This window comes from Struthio camelus, chromosome 1 (assembly GCF_040807025.1).
Source record: "Struthio camelus isolate bStrCam1 chromosome 1, bStrCam1.hap1, whole genome shotgun sequence".
In the NCBI taxonomy this organism is placed as follows: Eukaryota; Metazoa; Chordata; class Aves; order Struthioniformes; family Struthionidae; genus Struthio; species Struthio camelus.
Window position 1 is genome coordinate 121,209,279 of NC_090942.1, and position 22,775 is coordinate 121,232,053.

The window sequence follows — 22,775 nt, forward strand, 5'->3', positions numbered from 1 at the left end:
CTGTACTTTGTGCTCTAAAAGGAGTCCCTCATCCCTTGGATAAAAGCTCACTCCCAAAGGAAGCAGAAAGGGTGCCAGTCATGCCGATGGGAAGCGAAATGTGAATCTCAGGCTGCGTCGCCGTACTGCCACCTGCGGACTCAGCGCATCAGCCTTTAACCGGGTGGCATCCACTGCTCTGAGCAGGACCAGTCTAAAGCCACAGTGCGCCAAGGCAAGGGTTTAGGGAGTGAGATGCAGGGGGGAGGAGAAGCCAGTGACTGCGTGCCACAGGCTGCGGGAAATTCATGCAAGGACCCATCAAACTTAAGTGGGGTTGGAACTGTGGAAGACAAAAATGGAGAGGTTGGTTGGGTTCACGTTTACCCAGATTTAGTGACTACTACTACCAGCAGTAGACACTGCAGCCTCCTGCAGAGCTAGGGAGGTTAATATTACTCCCTCCAAGTCTAGCTGTCTGCACGCAACCCAGATGATTCAGGCTGGGTGGTAGCGTTTTCACCTGTGGTAAAGCTGGCTGTGAAACAGCAAGTTTTCCTGGCAGTTCTGCTGAACTGCTGTACAGTCCAGCACAACTTGGAAGAAGCTAATATTTGAATATTTGAATATTAACTTGTCTTTTAGTCTCCTCTTTTCTTCCTCGTTTATTTTCTAGATGGCCTACAGTAACAATGCCTATGGTCATTCTACCCTAACCCCTTAGCATTTCAAGTTTGGAAAGGCTCAGTACAATATTTAAGGGAAAATAATACATTCAATTACAAAATCAAAGTGGTATCTTCTGGCACATGGGCAGTACCAGCTGAATAATAAGCTGGTTTGAGTGGGTGTTTGTTTTTAGGGTAAGGAGCTCTTATTTATTTTTTGTTTGTTTTATTTACCATGGGAGGTAATTTGAGCTCTGGTATCAAAACATGCTGTGTTCTGCCAGGAGGGGATTAAAGGAGAGAATGCTATGGAAAGAAACTGGATTTGTCAGTAAAGAACTAAGAAAGATTTTATTTAACAGAGTTTTGCAATCAGTGCTTTTAATCTTCATCACAATTGGGCTATTCAAAGGCCAAGAATATGCTTCAAGGGCCAGTAAAGAATAATCCAAAAAGCAAGGGGAATATGCCTCCAAAGTTAAAAGGCTAGCAAACACATCGGCTCTTGCTGTTGTCCAAAGCTCAGGACAGTGGGAGCACCTGTCTTGGAGGCAGACAGGGATATTTAGTTTCAACAACTTCGACATACCAGCGCAAAAGGTGAGATTTGGCGCTGAGCAAGAGGAGCAGTGAGCTGACCTTCCAGAATAAGGTATTTCCATGGAAGACTAACAGAGTCCAGTGACACAGCTAACCTGAACGGCAGATAAGAAATGTCGCTGAGGTATACTGTGTCTGAGAGGAGACTGCATTAAAGCTGCAGTCCTGAAAGATGCTGAGCCATCTCAGCTGCCCCAGAAATCAGCAGGAAAGAAGAGCGCTCAGAGGCTCCACCTGAGGCAGGTGACTAGCATTGCTATTAAATGAGAGGAGACATAAAGAGCCTACGTAATTCACTCTTTTCTCTGATGGTCACTGTGACTACCATTAGCACTAACCCTAGGCACTAACTTTAATGCAAGCGTAAGTTTCCTGCATTGAGAGCAACAGTGATTCCAGTTTCACAATGATATAACGGAGAAGATAGTTTGGCTTACTGAATCAAAAATGGCAGAATAAAACAAAACAGAGAGAACTGTTGTGCAAGTTGAAGATTGAAATAGGGATACTTGTTCCTACCTGCAAACTCTACTTCTCTTAGCAGCACCCATCAGCTTAAAATCATTTTCATGTGGTAAAAGACATGGACTGATTCATGAACAATAAAGCTGTGGCTGGGCATGAGCTGCCAAATCTTATAGGTGCCTAAAAGTTTCAGCTACACAGTTTTATGGACTTCCAAAGACATCTCCATACCTATCACTGATTTCTCCGCTGCTTAGATGCTTGGGCACTATCTTTCCGAAATCTTGCTGAGACACCTTTCTGACGTGCTACATTTTCCTGAATACTTTTTAAAAAATCAAACTCTAAAAAGCTTGCCAAAAGGCATACAAAATGACTTTGACAGAGCTAAGAACAAAATACAGAGCTCTAAACTCCTTGATCTCTGCCTTAAAACTAAGATTTCCTTTCCTTTAGTTAGAATTGTCCTTTAGGATGTTTTGTGCTGAGGACAAGTTGAAAAAAACAGGGGAAAATTTGTGTAAGTGGAGATGTTGCTTGGGGAGTGAGAACACATTTATTGCTTTTTCTACTGCTTTTTTAATCTTGGGATGTGCCAGACAACTGGAATACAAAGATTGGTATCTTTTAAATATATCGACACTTGGAAATCTTCTGGATTAAACACTATTACATAACTCTTTCCATTAGTGCTTTAAGTTTCAAGTCCTTTTTTTCTAGAGTTGAAAATAAGGAGACAGGGAAGACTCTTGAGCAAGGCTTATGCCCTGGAGCCAGGCATGCTGCCTGAACCTCTACCAGTATTGAAGAACTTGCTTCCTCACCTCGTTCTGCCCCGAATGAGAATGGACAGAGGAGACATAAATGTGTGGCTTGAAGGAAAAGAATTGTAGCACCTGAGGTGCACAGAAGTGATGACAGGAAAAACACACTAGACATCCGTGATGAATTCCTGCTGCTATGAAATGAAAAAGTCCTCTCCTTAGTAGGCAAAGGGTGAGATTTATGCTCCTGGCTCCCAGCATGCTAAGCTGGCTTGAATTTGTGCTGGCAGGGCTGGTGCTGGACAGCTGGCTGAACATGTATCTAAAATGAGCTTTACTCAGAGAACTCCTGAAGTCTTGGTCATTGAAAGGGGAGTAAGGAACTCGTTAGGAGTTTGCAGGCAATGACTGTGATCCAATTGAGCGAAGAATTGAGAAGATCCCTGAGCTGCTATTGCCTCTACTGGTGAATGAAATGTTTCTTGTTTTGACTTGGGGGAGTCACAGGTGCAGAGAACTGATCAAATGGAACAAAACATTGCCCCCAAAAACATCTCCTGGATCATGAAGCCCCACCACATGTTATATTCTGCACTTACATAACATAGTGAGTTCCCTCTTAAATTACATCTTTCTGTCGCTAATAGTCCTCTGGAAGGCTGCCAGAACTTACTGCTCTGATGCCTAGGAACTATCTTCTTATTTCCAGCCTAATTCATTCATGGTCAGTTGACAGACTAACCACTTGTTCTTGAGCCAATGTTGTTCTTCAGTGCAAATGGTTCTTCTCTCTCCCTGCTGTTACACCTCTCTGCTGTGTTTATTGACTGTAATTATCTTCCCTCTCAGCTTTTGTTTTGATATGCTAAATAAACCTGGCTCTGCTAGGTTTTTTGAAGTAAGGTCTCTGTTCCCCTTGTCATACTAACAGCCCTCCTTTGCACCTGCTGCAGCTTGAATTAATTCTTCCTGAGGAGAGGATCACCAGTACTTTATCTAGACCTCAGATAAGATATTTCTAAAACCTTCTATATTGCCATTAATACAGTACTCCATCTACTGTATCTGCAAATGACAAAACTAGTAGCCTGTTTCTGGCAGTTGAGATGGCAACAGAGAAGCAGATGACTGAATGAAGATTTCTAATATCGAATAGAGGGAATTACACAGGATGACTCTTATTTCTGGACTACTTCTGGATATAACAATCCCTCTCATGTCATGTAGAAAGAGCCTTGCAGATAAGCAAAGTCTTTGCAGAGATAGCATAGCACGGTAACCAAATTTTATCTGTGTCAAAATTAATAACTGGATAGGACCGAAATGGTGTTAAGAACTTTATAAAACAAATGAAAGATGGGCATTTTGCTGCAAGGAGCCTAATTCCACACAGGATTAAGTAAAAAGCAATGTGAAGAGCTGGGGCTGAGAAAGAGTGGACAATATGAAGCTGAGGATTGTTTAGCTATATCACACACATCTCGCACGTTATCTTTACCATGCTGATATTTACAAGCTGTCTTTTTCTTTTCTGTTATTATATATTCTATTACCTCTCAAACTTTGTCCAAGATACAAATATGGAGGATACAAACATGTCAGTTTTGCAGCAAAATGAGAAGTCTTGCTTGGCCAGAAATACCACACAATTTTGTAGCTTACTTTTTTGCTTCTGCAAAGGGAAAAAGTGACATTTCTGACGCTCCGTTTTAGTTTATGATTTAGAATAAACTTCCTAAAACATGTTCCAGTTTGGTCTACACAAGTAACTCTGGCCAAAAACAGTAGCATTTGTGCTCGCAGAGCTGTAGGATGGACTAAGACCCCCTCAAATATGAGGTTTACATATATTGTGTTAGTAGGGCTTATGAAAGAGGAGTGATCTTTCCCTAGAGGGGGATTCTATCAGATTGAATGAAAGAAGAATTGTTTTCAGTATGCTAATCTGGCTCACATACTAGCACGCTCCTCTTCTCTTATGAGAGCTGGTTTGTGACACAAAAAATAAATAGCATGGTGAGTCTGCTACTAATAATACTGTCCCCTTTAAAAACTGCTGAGGTTACTTATGGCAGCATCTAAAGTATTATCTGCTGAGCAATAAATGTGAATCAAAGAAACATATTGTACTTTCAGTAGAAAAGATATTTCTCTCTATAAAATTTCCTTTCTGATAGAGCCAGTTGGAAACCTTCCAGCTAAACAGATTTGGTTTGCAAAATATTTTGTGAAAACACTACTATTTCAACAAACTTCCTGTGACCTCGCAGTGGCTCTAGCACTCAAGCTCACTGGGCCCACAGCTCCGGGGTGGCTTCACCTCTCTTTTTCTTCTGACCTCCTCCTTCCCTTATCCCTATCCAGGCAAAGGCTCTGAGGAGGGAAGAGAAAGCGGAGGGACAACCTGGAGGCTACCAGCACTGACAGGAGGGAAAGGGAGGAAGGGGAGGAAGACTCCCTGCTTCTAGCACGGCGCTGGCTGCCAGCCCTTGTTCTGCACCTTGGCCGCTCACCCCGTGAGCTGGGTGCTAGGGAGGGGACCAGCTCCCAAAGGGATCTTCCCTGGCTGCCAATAAAACATATGTGAGCTGGCTCCTGGTGTGGATACTGTATCCCTGGGCTCGGGAGCCCTGCGCCCTGCGTATCCAGGAAAAGCGCCGGAGCCGGGGAGCTGACTGGAAATGACATAACCCACCAGCGCGCTGCCGCAACTAGCTCGGCCGCCTTTCGGCCAGGCAGGGGGAAGGTAGGAGTAAAACTGATAGGAGCGACGCCAGCTTCAGGCAGCGCTCGCTGAATGCGCCGGGGAGTGTATTTTGGGCTGGAAAGGTCAGGTGGTTAATCAAGTGGAAACACGATGATATGCCATTAAAGCACCATGTACTCCCCGCAAGCATGCCGAGTTAAAGAAAACGTACGTCGAGAGAAAGAGAGGGAGACGCAGGCTGGTCCAACAAGAGCCATAAAAATATAGGCATTTGGCGTGTTATACAATGGAAAGAGTTGGCGTTCTCATCTTGAGAGCCTGTTTATCTGTTTTGGCAGGAAGTTACCAGTACGTCAATTAGGATTCTCCAAAGCGCCTCAAAATTGCATTTTGCAGCAGCAAAACACTGAGATGGAATCGCAGCTGTGCTTAAGCCTAGCGCCGCGCTGCCAGATCATTTTGAAATTCTGCCCTACGAACACTTCTAACTCTATTAACCTATGGCCTATTAAGATGATTTAAAGTGGAAATATTAAAATTTGGGGCAGGATACAGTTGTAATAGGAACAAAGCCATTTTAATTCCCTGTGCTTAAACACCGCCCTTGACACCACTACTGTGTTTCACTGGCTCATGGGAACCCAGATAAAGTTGGGCTGTTTTCGGTGGAACAAGATTATGATAGCAAAGACCTTGAAATGTCTCTTAAACAAAGCGTATTGCACCTGGAAGAAGACAAAAGGCTGGCTTGTAACAAAATAATCTCTCAGTCTTTAAATTTCTTGTTAATTCAAAGAGCTGATCTTTAAATGATCTCTGTTATTTTGCTATAGGTGTTAATTCTTCTGCTTTGGTTAAAGATCTGTCAGCAATTTTATTATAGACTCTTGTTTCCAGGGGTTTTAGACTTGGTCATAAAAACGTGGCCATGGCTGAAACTTAACATATAAGGTTACCAAAAAAAAAAAAAAAAAAAGTGAGTGAGCAAACTGAGACATTTTTAAGGCTATAAAAGTGTAAACAGAACCAGAAGCATGCAGCTTAATGTGATTATAAAGATTTTTTTTTTCCCTAGACAGGAAAAATTGTTTTATTTTATACTTCTAGTCTATAAGTAATTAATAAATCATCAGTTGGAAACATTGTTTTAGCTAATCTGAAAAAAAGCAAATGAAGTTATTTAACTGTATGTATTTTTTGGAATGATATTCCTAACTCCACCAATTAGAAATTATTTATGCTGTTTACTAATTCTGCATCACTACTTCCACAGGAATACCTTCTTGAACTGATTATTTACACATTTAAAATACTCCTATTTTCCCTGAAAAAAAATATATGTTATAAAGGAACCATATAAATTCACATCTGTAAAATCTTGAATTATGGCTCTATCTACTCCGGTTAACAGTAACCACTGTAAAGTCACAAATTATGTATCTACTCTCTCATTGAGACTGGTATTAGAAGAAACTCAACCATACCATATAGACACATATATTTTATATTTCATATATATAAGTATGAATGATCATCAAAGGTTCTACCTAAACTTTTGTAAATAACAATCCAACGCACATCTCTGTTTTCTTCTCCTCTTTGTACAAAGAAAGGGGTGAGTTCAGGCTGAAATGTTAGCTAGGTTTTGAACTTTAACTGAATTGCCTTACTCTTGTGAGCGTAGGTCAAATCCTTTGACATTATATGCTTGGTACTTGCACAAACTAATCTTTCAACTTAAAACATGTGTGATGTGGTAGAAGCTTTTTCTCCCTTCTGTTCTCCTTTTGTCTGTGAATTGGTTATGGTTAGATCTTTTAAATGAACAGGTGTACTTTCTCCCTCCTTGTGATATGAAAGAAGCATAAAACTCGATTATAGCAATTTATGGTCTCTTAACTTGCTTGGACTTGTATCCATGACACAAGCTGCTTTATGCCCAAATTCAAGACCTGGTAAAATAGGAAGTTAAAATTAACCTCAATCCTTTTATAGATGAAAACCTCAACAAATAAACAGTGGTTTAGTGGCATGGCAACCTGCCCCTTTACATCCAAGAACTAGTCTGAGATGTCTATTTTGAGTTAGTTTTGTTTTTTAAAAAAGAATAATTAGACTTGGATGAACAGAGGAGTAGCCTGTGATTCAGACTGGTGTGAGTTAAAGCAAAGTTTAATGCTACTGTTTAGAAGCTAGCAATGTATGGGGTTTTTATGCCTTCTGTCTATATGAAAAGCACCCCATGCTCTTTTCAGTGACAGCGGTTTAATAAAAGTGTTTCAGCATGCAAACATGTATACATCAGCACAGCAATACTGTGGAATATGTCAGAAGTGTTTCATTTTTGGGGGCCTGCATTCTGAAATGTAGTGAAGTTTATTAAAAATAAAAAAATGAAAATATCTTGACCCTCTAGAAATCACATGGGAGATCAACCCAAAAACCAACCATATTTTGAATACTGAGGAAAATATTACGGCACCAAATTTCCTTTCCATCATAGCCCTTTTACCCTGTTGTGATAGTGTGACCCTAAGAAGACGTGCGCTGCAAATTAAAAGGCAACTGCAGCAGAAAAAATCCTAAATGAGAGAGGCTTCAGTTTTAGACTAATTTTACTGATAGTGACTGCAAGCCTCAACAAGTTGCTCAGTCTGTTACTGGGCTAACATCTGAATTTTGGATGCAGAGGAAAAGGGGAACTCAAAGAAAGCAGCCTGATAGTTTAAAAAGAGAGTATCAATGAGGAAACATTAGCAGTTCAATCACTATCATTTTTCTGAGGTACATTCACAGGTGAAATGCATTCAAATCCTCTTTGTAAAATGCAAAGCAGAGCAATGTACTGAAAATGTTTCTGGAGAGAGCAGCCGAATCCCTAGACGAGTCCGAAAGGCCTATCGCTCTGAAGTTGTACAACTGAAGAACTTGAAACAGAGCATGGAAAGAGGGACACTTGATGGTAAACCTGATACTCTGCTAAGCATACAGTGTTCCAAAGAAGCTGAAGAATGCCAGTCTGCAGCTAATGCCTCCACCCACGTCGCTGCTTACTGCTGAGTAGCCATAATAATACATGCATTTTCTTTTATAGGAACAGATCTGTGTGCAGGAGAAATCCCACTCGGTTTACTCTACAAGTCAGGAAACTAAGCGAGGTGACTGTCAAGAGCTGTGAGAGATGTAGAATGACATCCTTTGCCTGAGTTCACTGGCATTGTTCCAGGAAGGAAAGGACCTGCGCGGTCCTGCCACCGCTTTTTGCCCGCCTGTTTTTGCAGTACTGTACAGGATAACATGTTGATTTATTTCTCATGAGTCTCAAAAACACCCACTTCTGCTCACAGTGAAGTCAACTGAAAGCTTACAGTAGATTTCACTGGGCCAAAGGCCTTCCTAGCCCTGGAAATAAAAAGATGTTACAAGCATTGCATTATGTAAGCAACAACTTTTTTCTGTGTGCAACAAGGAGTATCTTGATTTTAAAATAAATGCTGACAAAAATACTGATTCCAAATTATGGTAACTGGTTCTTTCCAAAACACCAGCATAAAATCTTGATTAAGCCCATTTCTTTCTGGCAGGAAGAATAAAATAAAGCTCCATTAGGAACAGCTCTCACTGAAACAAATACTGTCCTTCACCTTCACTTTAGATGCATTTTATTATTCATCTGCACATTGATATATACTTTGCAAAATATGTATTAGCTGACAGTTTAGTGACCTGATTCGCTGCTCACTAAATTTCAGCTGATTTCAGTGACAGATTTGGTTTTAGCAGTGATGCTCTCAATTCTAGCAGTGACAGATAAGATTTAAGACTAGATTGCTTGCTTTCATTAACATCATCCGAGCCTGAGCTTTGGAGGAAATCAGACTCCTGAGTCACTGTTTTGCACATTTTCATTTAAATAAAACCCATCGGACAACTACTGTCAACAGAAACATGTTCAAATCAGCCTGTCCATACTTAGATCTAAGTGGTCACCTTTAGTGGACAAAACACTTCAAAAAGTTTTCTTTGCTTTTGCCTTCCCGGGAAAAATCAAAACAAGCCATTGACAGTATTTCTCTCTCATTCAAGCACACAATTAATTGATTAGCGTCCAACAGGAAATATTCCTACACCTATAAAAGGATTCTGGAACATGGTATCTTTCCAAGAAAATGAAAACTTGAAGCATTTCCGTTCTAACATATTCGAGGTTAACACCACGAACTGTCCTGACAATGGAAAGATGAAACATGACATACCCCATAAAAGCTGTTAGATTTTTTAAAATACAGACATCTCCTACGAAGCCCCTCCTTTCACTTCTTTCACCTCCCCAAATGGTATAAGGGAAGTGAAGAAAATCTGCTTGCATGGCTTTCCCACGCTCATCTTCCTACGCTGCCATGATTACAGGTTACTTTTGCAAACCGTAAAAGCCAACATTGATGCTCTCCTTGGCCGGCCTTGCCTGCCGCACTACCACCTCGGCTGCTGCCCTGACTTCCATGCATCCTGGGGCTGCCGCAAGAGCCTAGGAGAAGCAGGGAGTGAGGGGACGAGCGCCGCAGAGACATCAAGCTCTGCAGACCGCATGGGCGACGCTGGGTGAGCGGAGGGGAGGAGTTCAGGTACTTACCCTGAATCTGACTCTGAGGCTGAGGGTTAAAAGCAGTGGTGTGGTTCAAGGAAGCTCGTGGGTTAGGTGTGGGGGCTGGGTGATGTGGGCTGACCCTCATGGCCGTACGCCGCAACTGCTCCAGTTCACTCAGGCGCTCTGAAAAGGACAAGCTCCCCGGCTTTGTCTGCTCATCTATTTTCTGACGATGTCCTATTGTGGGAGGGGGGGGGGAAAAAGATGAGAAAATCTCACTGACATATGAAGTTGGTTGACTATTTTTTCTTACCCCTGATCCACTGGCAAGGCACCTAACCAGCTAGTGGATGCCTGAAATTAAACTGAAGTGATTGCTCTGTTAGAAAAGGAGACACAAACAAGTCATGCATTGTAACTCAATCACAGGGGAGGCCACCTTCTACAGGACATGGCCTACTCTGGAAAAACAGATCCACTGAAAATTGCAGCGCTTTCTTATACATCATACTAGGTGAAGAAACATTTTTTAAAAAAGGGGACTGTCTGGCTGGATGGATAAAAGAAAGAAACTCTTCAGTGGGCCCTGTGCTACACCTGTTCTGGAGAAACTTATGCAAAAATTCAATTGCAGATTGTGATAAAGTACTGTAATTAGATAAGCACTAAGATGCTACAAAATAACATACCCAAACAAATCACATTTTTGGATCCTTTAGCAACGACATGACAGAGAAACACCAGAAACTGGCAGAACTGAAACTGCAGGGAAATGAAATCTCTTTTAGTGGCATTTGGAGTTCGCCAAAAATGAGATCCCACTGTACATCCCACTGTCAGAGAGCAAACACTGTCCTTATAGCATGGGCCAGTCCACTGGTGTTAGCCATGTGGGAGCTACAGGGTCCAATGCTCCCTGAGGGCAGCCCTCATGAAACTCCGGCGCTGCAGTCCCACAGGGTGTCAGGGGGCAGGGAAGGTGCTCAGAGGGCATGGATCCAGCACACCACGTCCCGGGCATATCCAGATTCAGGTGGAAGGGCAAAGTCATCTCTCATCATGGGTAGGACAGTTTTCAAGATAAGCCCTAACTAACAGCAGTGAGCAGTGTGCAAAGGATAAGATAATGAATTTCTGACCATTGTATGTACTCTGGGATCCTTTGCCTGTATCCCTGTCATAAAATGTCATGCTGCTCAGTAACCACAAAGACTGTGTACAGAGCTTACAGGAAGGATGTCTCGTCTCCTGGAGGACGTGCTCTCCAGTAGGCACCACGAAAACACAAATTTTAAATCCTCTCTTTCTGCACCTACTAATATCTCTTAAAAGTTAACCTATGGTCACCACTTTGAAAAGCACTTTTGTGTCCTGTGGTTTCCAGTCTGATGAGATATCCTTCACCACCAGGGTATCTTATCCTGGAAGCCTGCTGACACCATGTTTTAGGGTCAAAATGGAAACCTTCCTAGCAGACCTATGTTTGGTGAATGTCTGGAATGGGATGTTTCAGCTTAGTTCCCAACTAAGCACAATCAAAATTTCCCTGGATACTTTTTTTCCCCAATGGGACTTTTTCTTCTAAAAGAAAAAACAGCTCTTCATTCATAGTTTCAGCAGAAAGACCAAAAATAGACTACCTCTGGAAAACAAGCTGTCTTTTAAAGAAGCGCTCTCCAAATGGGTTCAAGACACCGACTGCAATGGGACCGTAAGGAAACTCACTGACCCCACCTGTATTTAGTCAATGGACAAGGATCTGGCTCAAAAAATGTCATTTTGGTACCTTCCACCTGGGGACTTTCTTGTGGAGCAGTGGATGTCATCCTCCTTCTTTTTTTCCCCCCAAACCAATCTCATTTCTGCACTTTCTGTTTGTTCCAAGAAATCATCTGTCTTGTGAATCTTCGTGGCTTACCCCTTCCTCGTTCTTCCTATAGGAAGATACTATTACCCTTAAGTGACTGTATGTCAAACCTCTACTCCAGAGGTCAAAGAGGTTGACATCTTTATTTCTATCTATTTCCTTGAAAAAGGCAGCATTATCTGCAGTTTCTGTTCATACCACAGTTAGGTATCTATCTGCTTCTGATTTTCATTTTACTTGTCAGGAAGAGTTGCCTTCTGCAGGTTTCTTTGCATTTCCTTCCTCCCCCTGTGGAGATGGCCATTGCTGTTCTTCTGGTGAGTCCTCTCTGAACTCACAGCTACCACAGTGAGACTGTCACAAAATTCACTAAAATAATCCACAATGCCCTGTTCCACACGTTTCTATAGTATTTAATATATAAACCTCCACACACACCCAGCTGCCAGTTTTGTATATCAGTGAATATGCAGCAAATCATCTTGGAAAAGCTCTGCATGTCCCCTACTCAACAGAGCACTCTTTCACGCCACCCTAACAGCTTAATCAAGACACAGGAACATTTTATACACTAAAAGGAAAATGTACATTTAAAAGCTGTTCCCAGTAGCTGCATTTCTAAAATTAAATTTTATAACTTGTATTATGGTTCCAAATCGCAGTGGCTCAGCTTTTCTTCCTGTTGCCAGGCCCTTTGGCACAGCTTGAACTGTCTCAGATTCCACACTGTGCTATAAATTATCCCGAGAAGAAAAAAAATTAAAATATAAAAAGACATATTATGCAGTAGTGGTTTCACCATTAAAGAGACCCATTAGGGCTTCAAAAAAAAAAGGGGGGGAGGGGGAGATGAAAGATGAAAAAGACTTTTATCTGAAATTCTGGTTGGTCAAGAGCAACTGCTTCATTCGTCAGCAGTGCAAATCTGGAAGCTGTTTCAAGCCTTCGGCTCATGACGCTGGTCTTGAACGCAAACGCATGGAGTCACACAGGATGTGTACACATATAAAATACCTCATGCATTTGAAATATTTTAAGCTTCAGCAGGCTGAAGCAAGGGCCTGTGGAACCAAGGATCAGATCCTTCCAAATCTGTACCCCGCAATGTAATTTATTCCTTCAAATTCAGTTCAGACATTTTCTGCTGTTAAGTCAGCGCACCCAGATGAAGTTTGACCTCTTTACACCCTACTTTCTCGTCCTACCTGCCGGGTGCTGCCCACTTGGAATCTGGCATTTCATCTGCCTGGCGTGAAACGAAGCAGTCTGACAGAGCAATCCCCACATACTTGCAGCCTCTTGCACAGGTAAATAGCTCCTCTGGAGTCAACAGGGCAAGGGCTACATTAAGGGTAGCAAGGCCAGAATTAGCTTTCCCCTTTGCATCTAGTTTAGGCACTGTATGTGCATCTAGCTGGCACAACGCCAGACATGGTGGGCAGACTTGAGCTCACCCTGGGCAAGCTAGCTCATCTACAGCAAGCAGGGCGAATTAGCCCAGGCCAGCTCCCTCCCCATTGCTTGGAGCAGCTCTGCAAGACCCAGTGCATGGGGCCTCCCCTGCAGCCAGGGCATTCATGGGGGATTTGCGGGGAGAGCTGTGGAACAGGTGAAAATCCCTCCCATGTCAAGGGGAATGTCCGGCAATTGTCACCTCCGATGTAGCTCCAAAAGCGGCCTTTTCTTCTAATCAGAAGAGATATTTAACCTTTTATCCCTTACTGACTACTGCAGGAAGCACAAAACCTGCTTTGCATGAAGTCTGTAGTATGAAAGTGAAGACTGTGTAAGAAAAACCTTCCACATATAAATGATTTTGCCAAGCCACTATAAATGCACAGGCAGAGCTCTGCTAGGGTGACTTGTATTTTCATGTTTATTAGCTTTACTTTGAAGTTACCCTCTAAACACCTTGCTTAAAGAGCAGGCAAGTTATCCTCAACTCACCCCTGAAAAGGCATAGGACTATTATTATCCCCATTTTATAGGTGGAAAACTGAATCACAGAGAAATGAGATGACTTGCCCGTGGTCAGACAGTGAACCTGTGGCAGACGCTTGCCTCCCAGTTTAGCACTATAACCACAAAACCAGGCTTCCCCTTTTTAGAAGATTAGTGTGATGAATGATGAAAAAAGAGTGGCAGGGAGGTGTTTAGCAAGCAGGGCCTTCGTATGCTGTCGTTCCCTGAAGCAAGGAGTAGCACCATGAAGCAGTCCTTCACAGCACAGAAGCACAAAAACAGCAACAGAAACCACAAGAAGAAGAGGCACAAAAATTTACAGGCTTTTACTACTGTTAAGGCAAAAGAAAACTGTGAAAGTTTTTTATCGTCCACTCTTCCATCTTCTTTCCCCAGAAGTGTTAGTCAGTTTGACAATCTGCCATTTTCTTTCCATGCTGTTTTCATCTACTGTGGGCCAAATCTTCAGCTGGTGGAAATTAGTGCAGCTGTACTGAGCTGATAATTTGGCCATGAGGATCTGACACTTCATTTTAAAAATCAGAATTAACTTTATCAAAGTTAATTCTAAGTTAATCAAATAGCTAAATGTTAAGCTGTTATGAAAGGTGAAGCTGGCCCAGAGCTCAGGGAGCCAAACTAGAGCTTCTGCTTGCCATGAGAGCGCACGAGCGTGCTCGTTCTCTCCCCAGAGCTCCCCACAGTTCCGTTTTGTCAAGTATCGGCTGCAGGTACTAGCAGAGGAAAGGGCAGGATAGAAGAACCTTTCCTTGGGCAGCAGGATCGGGCTGTTAATGCAAAGTTTGGGATTTTGATTAGAAAAAATAGGACATCCATTCTGTTAGGCTAAACCAAGGGGTTTAGGTTCCCTTGGAACTTTTTTATATACTGTCGCAGTGAGGTCAGGTGGATACTTTTACAAGGAATATTAAACAAGGTGTGTAGAGACAACATTAGCTTGTTGCTACTTTTACAGCAACACAACATGAAAGTGGTTTCCCTCTTAATGGGAGGGAAACGCAGTTTTATAGACTTTAAGAGACTGTGGAGCATGCAGCTTGGCCTGCAGCCAGCTGGTTGGAACGCAGGATCTCAAAATGACAGGAACGAAGTGTCTCGGCAGCCCCCATTTCTGTGCACCTTGAGCGGTCATTGCAAGTGTGTGCTCCTTCAGCGTTTAACGCTGCAGCTCGCCCTGAGAGACAGCAGCAGTGTTCCCGATTGCCTTGAGGAGCGAGAAAAGAAACAGGACTCCCTTTTAATTTACTTTTTCAAAGTGTCCTTAAACTCCTTTCATATTCACATTGACAGCATTAGGTCAAACAGGAGCTAAGGAAAGATATAAGGCCATTGGGGTTCTTACTATGTCAGTCGAAGCTACTGAAATTCCTGTGGATACTTAGTATTATTTTACAAGTGAGCACTGCTGTAATGGATTAAATCAGTACTATTTTTTCTGTTTTAACAGGGTGACAGGATGAGTAAACTCTTCTGTTGCTTGCTCTCAAAATCATTCACTCACAATTCTTGCTACTTGGAGCCAATGTGTTTGGAGGTACTAGCACACACCAGCAGATACAGACCTGGGGGACTCGATGTCTTCACTGGCTTGCGGCTGCCAAGCGTCCAGGCCAGAGACAGACCCAAATAGAAACACCTCACGTTTCTGTGTGTTTAATGTACAGATTTTCTGCCCCAAAGCAACAGATTATGCTTGAGTGCGGATAGCACAAAGGGAGCTTATTGCAGCAGAGCCCCTTCTCCCAGAACAGAGCGGAAAATCTTCCTCTCGCCGTTCAACCTTCCTCTTCCACAACACAGCGCAGGGTTAGGCCTCTGCCGCCTTTCTGTTCCGAGGCTCGAAATGGAGCCTTTTAACCTAGTGTGCAACTCGAAAGGTGGATTGTGCACAGGAAAATACAGCATCTGTCCAGACGTTGCCTAAGCAAGGAGTTACTGATCAGACCTGATGCTTGGGTTCAATGGAAGCTCGCCACCTTTGAGCCATTTTGGAAACTAATCCAAACATTTCTGCGTTTCAGGGTTGTTTGTATTCAGGGCTTTGGTTTGGCTCCAGCTTTAGTTGGGTAGAAAATAAGCCATGTTTCATTGTGTCCAGTTAATAAAGTGGTAACCATTGTTTTGTATTACTGAGTTAAAATAAATCCAATTATCTTTGTCCGTAGTGAAGGATGAGAAAAAAATGTACTCTTTCACATTCTCCATTGACCTGTGAGCACACTGTCTTTAGTGCAAAAAATTATACCATCTTGTAAACAAAAATGAATTAAAGTATAGTGATTCTACATTACTGCCAAGCTGGAAAATGCAAATACTTGAAAACCAGCTATCTCACTTGCAAAAAGCATTTTTTTAGCTATCAATGGAAATAGTCTCTTATATGCATGAAACAGTAACATTTTTCCACCTACCAAATGTCTCAGATATAAAATAATAGTATTTTGCACATTCTTTTTTCCTCATTTCCTGTCTCCACAGAAACAGCAATTAGTATAAATTTTCTGAGAAGAAACTGTTTGCTGAGTTTTAAAATGTACATTCACAGACCTGATCCTACAAAGATGCACGTGCTTAGCTTTATGCACTCACCACTATCATATGGTGGCCCATAGGGTTCTAGATAATTAAGCCTGACGATAACAGCAATGTGAACAGCGGTTTCCTCTCTAGCCACCATCACTTGGTAAAAGCTTTTACCACATTCAGGCGTTAGAGTGATTGTTAAAGTACAGCACCATAGTACACCAACCTCTTCTACAGCATTAAAACATATAATCTAAAAAGATCCTAAAATAAGAACAAGACACACTGCAGGATAGTTTCTTTTCCTCAGTTAAAAATATTGCTGCAATGAGGAAAAATAATGGTGATGGTAGTCAGAGCTTAACTTAGAGTACACTCATCAGCAATTATGTTTTTTGTTGTTTTTCTTAAGTACCGTACAACTAAAGCCTTCTTTCCGGACAGCAGGAACATCGCAGTAGACAGGATACTATGCTAAATATTTTAGCGCTGTGTCTATAATTACCAGCAAAATCAGTGTTGGTCATTGGATTCAGTCTGACCATAGGCACGAGGTACTGGGAAACGTGAAAATGAGACTGGATATTATGCACAGATAACATTCGCTGGACAGAGTGAACGATACATAGATTGAAATCCAGAGGCCCTTCAAAAGCAGAGTGCCAAAGAATGCCATCATGGCGTAATACTGAACGCAGACTGACTGACACCAGGAAATCTTTCCAGATGCACTTCTTCTATCAGCTCCCTGGCAAACCTCACACATTCTGTGCCTTTATGGAAAATCTGTTTGTTACTCTGAGTAGCTGCAGACATATTAGATATTTCAGGTATGATCCTTCGCCGAGCATTTAATTTTTCCACCAGATAATCCAATTTGGACCTATGTTAACCACGTGTCCACTGATACTAACAAGGTAAACACAAATTTACGCAACACGTTCATTGCACTCTGCTCACTAGTGCTGGCCCTTGCCTGTAGTAAACACAAGATAGCTTACTGCCCTGCCGTTGAGGGTTTAGTTACCCCACGTTTACCGCACAGTAACAACATGCACTCTGGCAGCTACTGCTGAGCAGCTGGTGCATTTTTTCCTACATTTTTCAAAAGTAGTTAAGCACTCCCGGCAATATTTTTTATTTCAACTTCTTGTTTAAGTCAGTACTATTTAACAAAACATACAAGCAAACACTCTAAGTAGAGGAAGTGAGGAATTTCTGATGAGACAGAGTCCTACACCAGAATAAATTAGAGCATGTGGGAGTGTCAGAATCAAGCCCCTGTCTTGCCTGATCTACACTAGAAAACAAACTTCCATTTCCCATTTTCCAGATGAGTGCCCTAATTACAGGATGGGAGCCAATTTTGTCCTGTTTCTATCCATATTTCATTATTCAAATGCAGTGGGAGAGCTTTCCCTGGAAAAGACCCATGTTTTGAAGAACCATGTTTTAAGAACCACGTTTGAAGAATCAGGGAGCATGCACTCCCTGATAAAAGGAAGAAACTGAGGCTTCATCTTCCTCATTCAAGTCGTGAACGCTAATGGCAAGACTATGGGCTATTTTGGGTTGGGTCTCTCTTGCTCTCTTTCTGCTTGCTGACAAACACTTTGCTTTGCTGATGAACATGTCTCACATTTATCCTGAGGTACACCAGGTAGAAGAAAGCAATCTTGAAAAATTATGTGAGATAGGAAATATGCTTCCCCCTAGATCTGTTGGTAAGGCCTGTGCTGTATGAATATATAGCAATGCACAAGCATATTTCTACTTACATCTTAACAAAAAAGACCCCAAACAATAATTTTACTTGCCATGAATCCATCAAAATTTCTAGTGAATCTGACATACATGTGCCTTCTCTATTTGTTGTAGAAGTACAATTATTTTTGTGGGTTCACCTTTGGAATTAGGTCAGCTTGACAAAGTAAAAGTAAGAGAACTGAGCATTTGGACTTTGGAGGGAAGCTGTTCATGGAAGCTGAATTAGTCTGCAAAATTATACGCTTCCCTTTCTTTTTTCCTTCCCCCATGTCAATGTATATACTTTAAAAATCCTGACTCCTTGACAAAGTTTGAATGCCTCCCAAGTTAAGCAGCACATTGCCAAAAGCCTCTTTTGTTTCTTTATACTTTGCATCTTCCCACACGTACAAACTGCCATCAGAATACCCTCCAGACATGGGCTGAGACATAATAGCTGAAGATAGGCATGAAAGACTAGGTGCAGAATGAAACACAACCAGCCAACCAAGCAACCAACCCCCCAAAAAAAAACCACAGAGGCACAAAAAGACACCTCTGTCCAAAGAAAAAACTGCAGAAACACAAGTCACAGACCGCAAGGACTGATGCTCCATTTGAACAGCCCTTTGGAGAAAGCTGTCTCCACTGAGTACATAGGTTGAGGCTCCTAATTCAAGCACCCTAACTATATGCATAGACTTAGGTGGGATGAATCTGGACCCCTTCCCTCTCTGCCTGAGTTCTTTAAAGTGGGGATGATCATATTTCCCTACTTTGCAGTGCCACTGAGAGGATAAACAAAAGGAAAAAAGTGAGTTGCACAAACATCACACTACTGGAGGTTAGAGAAATAGCTTTGGCAGAAACGCCTTTAATCAGCCCACTAAAATATCCCTAGATAGTAAAACGTCTCCATAATTCAGCCTAATACAGAGTTCAGCAAGGGACCTAGAACTTAAAGGTCAAGTCCTGTGGCTCACTGTTTATATAAATCAGAGGAATTTGGAAACAAAAAAGTAAATTTACACCCCATGGATGTTGACCATTCAGACTTTGACAAATTGTGAAAAACTTTGCTTCTCTCAAAAAAAAAAAAAAAAGGTTCTAGCCAAGCTATCTGCTTCCCTTGAACTGGAGATCTTTGCTTTTACCAAATCCAGTGACTGGTGTTTCCACGCAATAGTTGAAAATACCTGTTTTTTCCAATGAAATTAGTTCTAATATTTTTATCTCTAAGTTACTAAGCAGTACCTCCTCTGCACTAATGCTCCATTGTGCCTACACAGGACTGCAGTTCACTGAAAGCTCATAAATTTCATGTGGTTCTGCCTAGTCTTTATTTTAGGTTCTTGAACCATTTTTTGCTTTCCTCATTTTCTTTGCAGCTGCAGAGAGATATAGTAAGCTACTGTATAGCATTTTGAAAGCAGGGCCTCTGAGAAGTTTCCAAACTGCATACAAGCAGGTTATTCTTTGGCTTGTTTTCTTTGGCTTGGTGTTAGCAGTACAGAATGAGTCAAACAGTATTAACTTTCAAGAGGGAAGTGGTGTGGTCAACCAAAACTGTTTGCGGCTAGATTGCAAAGATAGGTAGAGCAGGTAACGAAGAACAGCCCATAATGCAGGGTGTAGGTAGGAGAGGCAGACAGACTCAGACAAACAGAATCCTTAATAATTAAATCAACACTGTCGCCTAAATTTTTCTGCAGCTTTGTGTGTTAAGGTTATGACACAGCCTGACTTTTCTTGACTAGCGAGCCTTGAGAAGATGGCCTGTTGTATATTGTGCAAAATGGACTCAAACGACAAGACTCTGTGAGCAAAGAATAAAGGTTTGATGCTGTAGAAAAAGATATGTACAGAGTTTTCATTTGTGTCTGATTAAATTCTTTATCATGTCTCCTCCCATTTTTACAGACTGTTCCTTATCTGTTCCACATTTGAAGAAGGAAGGAAGGAAGATATTTCCATCTGTCCCTCTCTTTAGGATATGTTTCAGATATTAACAAGCACACTGTGCTGTAATACAACAGCCAACTTTTTTTGTGTGTGTGTATAATTCAAAAGAACCATGAACATAGCCTCTACTAAGCATTGCTTTCCCTCATGCTTTGTGCAGAGCAATGCAGCACCGACATGCAAACAGTCTGACCAAGATTTATTATTAACACTAATAGAAAATGCATTTACTCATTACAATTCCCGGTTGCAACAGATAGACAACAAGCAAGAGCACAAGTCAGCTACAGAGCAAAAGTCTTTTTTGCCTTCCTTACAATGTGCGACAGAGGATAAACCAAAAACCTGCTATGTTTTCATATGGGCCTCCAAGGAGGAAACTGCTGCATGTTCTGATAATCCAGGGTAAGCTAAGCTATGAGTGAGTGCAGCACAAATGGATTTTCACCCCTTCCAATTACATTCCAAGAAGAAAATAGGGCTATTCACTGAAAATGCCACACAGATTCATCCAGCCGTTCTCTTAGATGCTTGTTGTTTTGTTAAATCCATAAATAAGGCAACTTCTCAAAAACGGAGGCATGAGAAAAGATGCTGTACTGTCAAAAGACTGTTTGGCGAACGGAAACGTCTGACCACTTCCACACAGGCCGAAAGCTACAGTTCTCAAGGGCACGTCCCACATTTCCCCTCTCCCTTATTCCAACTCCCTTAGAAGCCTGGAAAAGAGTAAGGTCTCTCCCTGGCATCTCACTGAGCATGGGGTAGGAGAAAGCAGCCTGCAGAGGACGTGTGCAATGGAGTCCTGCTGCTCTCCTACTCATCTCTGCATGAAACTTTCTTCTACTGCCAGTCCATATTGCCATAGGCATTTGGTGTAGAACCCTGTATGGGACAGTGGCATTGCTCACAGATGTTCAAACAGCACAGATTTTTGAGCTAACCTCCTTCTAAGGAGGGTTGGGGTTATGTTACGCTCTTAAAATCACAGTAGGCAGCTGCACTGTGGGTCCTAACTAGGTCCACCTCACACAAGGCCTCTGTAGCTACTTCAAACCTTTCATTTGCTCAGGTTTACTGACTGGAGTTGAAAAGACTGTCCTTGCTGAAGAAAACATGATGGACGAAGTATTAGACTCACAAATCTCAGATTCAGAGTACCATCAACATGCACCAACTTTACTGGAAAGATAATCAGTCTGTGAACGAACTAGGATCTCCAGTGAAGATCAGCATATGGTCATATCTCCGAGGGTCATTCTAGCTGCTAGGATGCTGTGCTTTAATGTTTTTCTTTACATACACACACGCAGACACAAGTGGCATCTCTTCAATCTTTTTTTCATAATCCTATGGAAAGTCCACCTCCTGCCCCCTCTCCCTCTCCCCCCAAAAAAGAGACTTATTCACCAATCTTAACAGCTGTAAATTCTTTGGAGCTAAATGCACTTGACAGGAGAACGGCAGACCTTCTGACTGCTTAGGAGGGGTTTAAATAATGTAAATTCACCCAGTTCTGCTCTTGTCACATGTACAGAATACTTTCCTATTGCAGAGCTAGCAGACCAAAGTTGGGTACATTTGAAAAACCCACCATATAAACATAGGTTAGCATTTAAAAATATTCACCACAGTCTTTGTAGCTGTTCAACCACTGGGCAATGAAGCAATGAATACTCAGTGCAAAAGTAAGGCTGATAAAAGTGAAGAATGTGAAAGAAATGAAAAAAACCTACCTGTCCTCAATTTAAAGTGACTCTAACTCAAGGGAAAAAAAAGCTGTGTGGGATGAAGTGACTCAAAAAAGGGGTTGAAATAATTGCTGTAGGACTACGATAATCTTACTGCAGTTTGTAACCTATACTGCAACAACTCTGATTTCCTCTGTTTACCTGCTTAATGTAGGGAAGGAGCTTGGACTGTCATCAGCTCTGTTTATTTTTAAAAAGCCCAGCCTAATAAATAGGCAGACAAATAGATGAGCCCCCATACTCCCATAAAACAGTCTGTATAGTGATGTTTGACACAAGGTTTTGCATGTTCTTATTCAGAAATTTCATTAAACTGAAATGATGAATTCCCTGCCCCATGTCACCCAACATCAACTCTCTTAACTGATTCAGCAGTGAGACTGACAAATGCCAGGGAAAATAATCCCATTCTACCTTTTCCAGATGGAAAGAAAGTATCTGCACCATGAAACCTCAAGGATGCTGGTATTAAAAACAGAAGGGAAGTACTCAGGAGGACAAAAAAGATCTTCCTATCATTGCTATATCAGGGAATAGTGAGCAGTCCTATAGATTTCTTAATTCTTTGCACATCTTACAGAGAATAACCAGCACCGTTTTTAGCAGCTGTGGGTAGTGGTTACCCAGTTAAGGTCCATACGAGGTCTTGTCTGGACTTGGTCTATACTGCGGGATATTTGCACCAGCGTAGTTACAGTAATCACACATGGCTTTTACTGGTCTTTTTACCTTAGGCAGCATGCCCGTGGATCTCTCTCTCTGATTTCTAGCCTGAAACAGATTGCTTGCGAGGAAGGGAGCTCTGTCTCCACCTGTGTATATAGGCTTCGTACCAGGTTCCTGCTTCCAGGGGGAAAAAAAATCCCAGGGTGACCATGGTGTCAGGACTTTGACTGCACTGCTGAGGCCTCAAACAAAGGAGGCCAGGCCTGAAAGTCAACAGGCTGAGCCCTACCAACCTCTGTGACAGAAATGAACCCCAGGCCCAGGACTGCCCCTGTCCCAGACTGTGCCAGCACTATGGACAGCCATGAAGAAGTACTCATAAGCACAGCCATGCTATCACTTTGGCAGAGGGGAAAGGTCTGCCCTAGGAGCCACGGTCCAAGACACAGGGAGGTCCTTCTGAGGCACCTGGAACCTGTAAGCCATTGCGGAACCCATACAGCCTC

The 22,775-nt window shown here is 42.1% G+C and overlaps 1 protein-coding gene across 6 annotated transcripts in view; it reads right to left on the bottom strand.

The window, feature by feature from the left end:
- Nucleotides 1–22,775, bottom strand: part of RUNX1 (RUNX family transcription factor 1) — a 176,732-nt gene that overhangs the window by 27,218 nt on the left and 126,739 nt on the right. For 4 of the 6 annotated variants that reach the window (XM_068913360.1, XM_068913369.1, XM_068913354.1 and 1 more), the window contains one exon: nucleotides 9,817–10,008. The exons of the other annotated variants lie outside the window; for them this stretch is intronic. In XM_068913360.1, the coding sequence (XP_068769461.1) occupies nucleotides 9,817–10,008 (192 nt within the window). The remainder of the gene's footprint in view (nucleotides 1–9,816; nucleotides 10,009–22,775) is intronic. 6 annotated transcript variants of the gene reach the window in all.